Source organism: Branchiostoma belcheri, unplaced genomic scaffold (assembly GCF_001625305.1).
Source record: "Branchiostoma belcheri isolate BF01 breed outbred unplaced genomic scaffold, Haploidv18h27 scaffold478, whole genome shotgun sequence".
Lineage (NCBI taxonomy): Eukaryota > Metazoa > Chordata > Leptocardii > Amphioxiformes > Branchiostomatidae > Branchiostoma > Branchiostoma belcheri.
In genome coordinates this window covers 20,201-25,722 of record NW_017804107.1, presented here as the reverse complement: position 1 = coordinate 25,722, position 5,522 = coordinate 20,201, and the positions used below count along the sequence as shown (strand labels likewise).

Below are 5,522 nucleotides of genomic sequence, written 5' to 3'. Positions count from 1 at the left end.
CATCTATAAACACCTCATAAAGCCACCCGCTCACTCGGTGGCTTTATTCGGTGGTTATAGCAACTGACAAGGCTTTATCACACTATATTCACCTCGGGGCTGGTCATTAACCCTTAATTTTAACAACTTCTAATCACATTTTACTGATGGAACCTTTGCGCATTCCTTTACAGGACACACATGAGTGACAAACCGACCTCACATCTCCTGTGTCACACAACATTAACGTTCAAGAAGTCACAGGTTAGATACAAGATCATCTAAGTGAAACATCAGGCACTGTGAGCAAGCTTTTCTCTAGATGTTTTTAAGAGTTATCAGGGCTTGAAATGTATTTTATAAATAGATGCATTGGTGTGCGAATCTAAAAAAAATTGCGTGCACAGAAAAATATTTGAATGCACCATGTAAAATAAAGGAAATGTAGAGAGTGCATATTCATATCTATCAAAGTACAGTTGGGGAGCTTTCAAAAATTCCGTTCAACCCAAAGTCTAACTTTTTCTTACACATCAAGAATATGCTATATACTACAACTATGCAATGTCTTTACATAGTAAACATACCAGTGCACCCACAGAAAAAAAATGTGTGCACAGCTCCATTTTGGGTACACCAAGGTCCACAAGCACCCAGTATTTTGAGCCCTCAGTTATATTATGTTTATCTTATATATGTTTATATATATACATATAATGTTATTCAGCATTTACAGTAAGACCACACCGACTTAATTTTATGGATGACATCCCCTGAAGACCCCCAAACTAGTGCGCGCAGGTGAATAAAAAAAATTCCGGCCAAAAATAAAAATGCTACTAAACCACAGGAATACAAAGCTGGTATTGTGCATTTGCGGCAGTACTTAGCGACGTATACGACAAGCCGGCACATGCTGGCTTTTTGCGGAATTTATGAATCGGCACTGTACGTATGTACTGCGTTCTTGAGTCGTGAGCTTCGGTAGCCTGGGTGCCCGGCTCCCTATTGTGGCTAACTACCATGGACTATCCAGGCCTAGAGCCAGGTCAGAGCCTCGGTGGACGTGATTTTTTTTAGAACAGGCGAAAATCAATGCGCGCGGATGTCATCCATAAAATTAAGGCGGTGTGGCCTAACTACTAGTATATCGACTAAACCAAATTGATGTTTCTGTGCCCGTGAATAGTAATGATTTTTGACTCGGTAAAATTGGCAATGTTTAGAAGGAAGCAGCTGTCGTGAAGAGTCTATTATTATCATAAGGTCTTCATTCATTTGCTATTCGCCATACCATACTCTGTGTGTTTAGTCATTTTTCAACCTTCATGACTACGTAGATTTCATAATAAAGGAAACGTTTTTTTGCCAAAATTTTTTATTTGCACGCTCGCGTCAATTTTGGGGTTCCCAGAGGATGTCACCAATATAATCAAATCAGCATGGCCTAATCAGTACAAAAATATGTTTCAAACAGCACTCTACTGTCATGTATAACAGCTAATACAGACACAAGGATACAGCTACAGGAAAGAGATTAGGAATAAACTAGTAAAGGTAAACTCGTTGAACAAACAAACAAAAAGCCAGCAGTACAGCAGTTTTAAGACAAGTCATCGTCTGGATGTGTGGGAATTTGAATGAACTCCAATTCTTTCATGAATCTAACGTGTTTCTCTTTCTTCCGACTGACCAGTGCCTCCCATATAACAATAGAAAACGTTCCTATGAATATACACGTCAGACCAAAACCATCAAAAATAGTCGGAACAAAACCGATGATCGCCCACTGTAGTCCGAAGGCCGAAAACACGTCGACTTGCCTCAGGGCAGTTGCAGCATTGACCTCAACCAGCTTCAGGCCAACGTACAGGAGAACGGTTCCTCCGAACTGACCTAAAAGACCTGCACACAGGACTGCGGCAGCTGTAGGCTCAAGGATCCACGTTTTACTCGTAAAAGTCGTCGCTGCCCCTGCCAACACTGTAGATATGCTGTAAGCGTAGGTCAAAATCATCGTTCTGGTGGTGCCGGATGACAGTAAGCCTTTGATGTTAACCGTTAGCATCGAGGTAATCAAGCCTGCAACGATGGCCAGCGTCATTCCGAGAGCAACGTTCTCTGAGTCGACCGTCGTGGCCGGGACCTCTTTTGTCATACCGCTATAACCAATCAGTGCTACACCTGCTATGCACCACAGGCTGCCAAACATGGTGACAGGTGTTGGGATCTGAAATCATGGCATAGGAACGACATTTAGTCATTTATACACTGCAACGGTAGAAAATACCGAAAACTTGGGATCGAAAATGAAGATCACAAGAATTTATTCATTCCTTTTTTATTGGTTGTCATTGGGAATTGCAAATTCGCAACTTACCTCTTGAAGAAAAAGGCAGGAAAGAATCGCAACGAAGACGATCTTGCCTGGGTTTATGACGGTATCCGCGTTGGCTGGAGGAAGGTACCGATAGGCAGAGAACAGGCAAAGGAGGGCGAAGAAGCGCCCTACTCCTTCGAAAACCAAGCATAGGGCCTGATTGTAGCTGGTTGGGATGAGGTTCGTCTTGTTGTAAACAGCGACGCACAGAACCACTGAGATGAGTAGCAGGTCGCTGAAGAAGTTCAGCTGGAACGCCGTGTATCCCCTGTCTTGTACATATCGAAACGTTGCCGGCACCAAACCTGTGAAAATCCCGGATGCCAGGCAGGCGGTCACACCCAAATAATTCTGTGGAAAAGTATAACCACAGAGTATTACTAGAAAGGAAACATTTGCAAAGCAAATGCATAATGTTTATCTTCGAATATGTTCTGCTCTGTTAATTCTTACTCAAATACATTGATTTCATATATATGGTCAAACAGGAGTATAAATCGTACCTACTATAAAATTGCAACGTTATGTAACCCAACACCAGTTACCATGGTGATAGACGTCAACGAATCAGGTCATTGGCCAGGTCAGAGGTCAGTGTTTTTGGATCGGAAGAAGAAGAAGAGAAAAGGTAGCAAAAACAATATGTTTTCCTTCGGTAGCTTACATAATGAGTTGCTGTGTAGTGTAGTGTAGTGTAGTGTAGTGTAGTGTAGTGTAGTGCATGTCTTCTACATGTCCGGATCCACGAGCTGAAAGCACCCCTCCCCCATCCCCAAATAGCCTGGTCTAGATAGAGATTATGAGGCTTGTGACTGGGTTGTGACTGGGTTGTTTGGACACGTCAGGTGGTTGTCCGACCAGAATTACTAGTATTCGCTGTCCTTTCAATCATGTTAATAACTATCATTCAACACACGGTGACGTGTTGCACCCGTGTTTGCCTGTTTCAACCTTGTATACCTTAACAGAGCACACTGGCTTTCTGTTTAACACACAAGATTCTCAAAATAGACACAGTATAATATAATATCAGACTGTAAAACTAATGTCCCACTCACACCAACGTGAATCCCTACTCTTTTCGCAAGTATGGTAATTACAGCTGGCCTAGGGGTAGAAATGCCATGTGTTGTTTGAATTCGGCGAAGCCATTTCAAAAAATGTGAAATAATGGGGCTACAATTAAAACATGTTAAACTGAGAATTAAGAATGTGATTTAGGCATGAAATGGGAATAAACATACACCCGGTGTGTAAACGTTGTCATTTTGGCATTTTTATGTGTTCTTGTCCTAAACTGTGTGAGCACACGTATACAATATGATGCCCTATTCTCATCTGCAACCTGTCTGTCAACCAAAAATCATTCCTTCACAGTTTATACACAATTTGCAGTTCACATAATTTCACATAATTGTACATAAGTTCACACCTTTTTTTTACTAATCTATCAATAAAAATTTTCAACTTTTTTTGCTGTAGACACTTTATAATACATCATTATTATATTACCCTAGGTACAAGACTGCCTTTTCATTGATCTCGAAGATCCGTTCAAGATTATCGGACGACACGTCATTCAGCTGATGCTTAGATTATGCATATGGTTATTCTAAGCACACAAATCGTTTGTTTGCTAATCAATTCCTTGTTGCTGTCAAGTGACATTTTTGAAGCGACAGTTTGGACAAATGTTCGGATCATAATTAATTCAGTAAAACCAACCAGTGAAGCCAAGCACAGACGAGCCTACCTTGATCCAGAGGCGCCAATTCAAGTCCTTCCTCCTATCTTCAGGATCTCCATTTTGGAAAAGTGTTTCGAACTCGCCGTCATCAGAACGCCGTGCCATTGTCCACCATTTTGCTGCAGTTGAAACGACATCTTAATTATGTAAATTCTGCGGACTCATCAATACACAGTATATAAACATCCCACACTCATGTATTATGCTCTATGCGTTATTATATCTAGGAGAAACATATCACGTAAAAGGGTTTTTTTAAATTTTTATCTACAAAAGTTACGGCTCTTGTATGAACGGCAGAGTTGTTGTAATGTTGTTAAGACATACATTTTTAGTAGCCTGAAGGCATTTGATTTTTTCCTTAAGTTTCCAATTAGGTCTATAAGACAATTGAACAGCAATTTCACGTGAGACGGCTTCACAGATCATACATCGTAACATGTACATGTACTTTCCCTAACCCCGCTTAAAAGTGATGAAGAGATGAACCTACCTTTTGGGGAACGGATGTTTCGAGAATACTGGAACCCTCAAACGACGGGAAGCCGACAATTATAGGAGCCATGTACAACCGGTTTGTGCAGATTGCGGGTTGCACACGTGGTACAATGTATGTGGGACGCGGGAAATGACACGTAACGAAAGCTTGTGAGTCCAGTGTAGACGATAGTAAACAAAGTTGAAAACAAATAAAGGAAGTCTCCAACACTTCGACAAACAAGACTGGCAATGTAAACATACATTGCCATGGCGACGGTGGTTGTTGTTAGGGTTATTGTTTGCATGGCACTGCCATGATTTCATGATTTTGAGGAAGCCTTCCCTCCCCTGAGTGTATAGTGAACGAGCCCCGGGGTCACAGAAAGTACATGTAACTAAACGGCTTGTCCTAGAACCGTCAAATTTGGTGACTTTTCCTAAAAGACATCTGGCAACAATTTTATATTAATTAGGTAAATTCCTAACTTTTTGTGTTGCCATGGCAACGGGTTTGTGACTGACAGTTTTTGGAAAAATCAGTTATTTTGGTTCAAATATTAAAATTTTCTAGGTTCTATGTTCAATTACAAATCTGCAAATTTACTTCTTATTTAGATTACAAATTGTGTCAATAAATTATATATAAACTGATGCAAAACAGCATGGGCTCAACACCACACGACGTAAAATCTACCTAAAGCTATCTGTAATCAGGAGACCTATGTTTTCAACGACACTGCAGGCCTATGTACAGTTACTGTAGCAGTCATTAAGGACAACGTTCATCCTGACTCAAGTTGTTTCATCTTCAATAGCATCTCTGAAAATAAAATTTGCAATCTGGCTAGTTTTCTCAAAGCAAGCCAGTACCTCTACATCTGCTTGTATTATAATAATGGATACTGTGCGATGTTGTACACTCAGTGAACTTGCCAA

The 5,522-nt window shown here is 40.7% G+C and overlaps 2 protein-coding genes across 2 annotated transcripts in view; both read right to left on the bottom strand.

The window, feature by feature from the left end:
- The window catches only part of LOC109479299 (copine family protein 2-like), a 3,031-nt gene extending 2,868 nt beyond the window's left edge, over positions 1–163 (bottom strand). The window contains exon 1 of the mRNA XM_019781255.1: positions 145–163. Within this exon, the coding sequence (XP_019636814.1) occupies positions 145–163 (19 nt within the window). The remainder of the gene's footprint in view (positions 1–144) is intronic.
- A 1,256-nt stretch (positions 164–1,419) lies between these two features.
- On the bottom strand, positions 1,420–4,672 carry LOC109479301 (solute carrier family 35 member G2-like). The gene is made up of 4 exons (XM_019781257.1): positions 4,600–4,672; positions 4,113–4,225; positions 2,360–2,710; positions 1,420–2,209 (listed from the first exon to the last, which is right to left on the bottom strand). The coding sequence occupies exons 2-4, from the start codon at positions 4,209–4,211 to the stop codon at positions 1,583–1,585; spliced, it is 1,077 nt and encodes a 358-aa protein (XP_019636816.1). The 5' UTR covers positions 4,212–4,225; positions 4,600–4,672; the 3' UTR covers positions 1,420–1,582.
- Between the last annotated feature and the right edge of the window lie 850 nt (positions 4,673–5,522).

Bases quoted from the DNA above. Each gene is read 5' to 3' on its own strand.
- LOC109479301 (XM_019781257.1), bottom strand. From the start codon at position 4,211: ATGGCACGGCGTTCTGATGACGGCGAGTTCGAAACACTTTTCCAAAAT. The intron at 2,711-4,112 runs GTAGGCTCGTCT...ACTTTTCCACAG, and splicing joins ATTGGCGCCTCTGGATCAAG to AATTATTTGGGTGTGACCGC. The intron at 2,210-2,359 runs GTAAGTTGCGAA...CCATGATTTCAG, and splicing joins CCTGCCTTTTTCTTCAAGAG to ATCCCAACACCTGTCACCAT.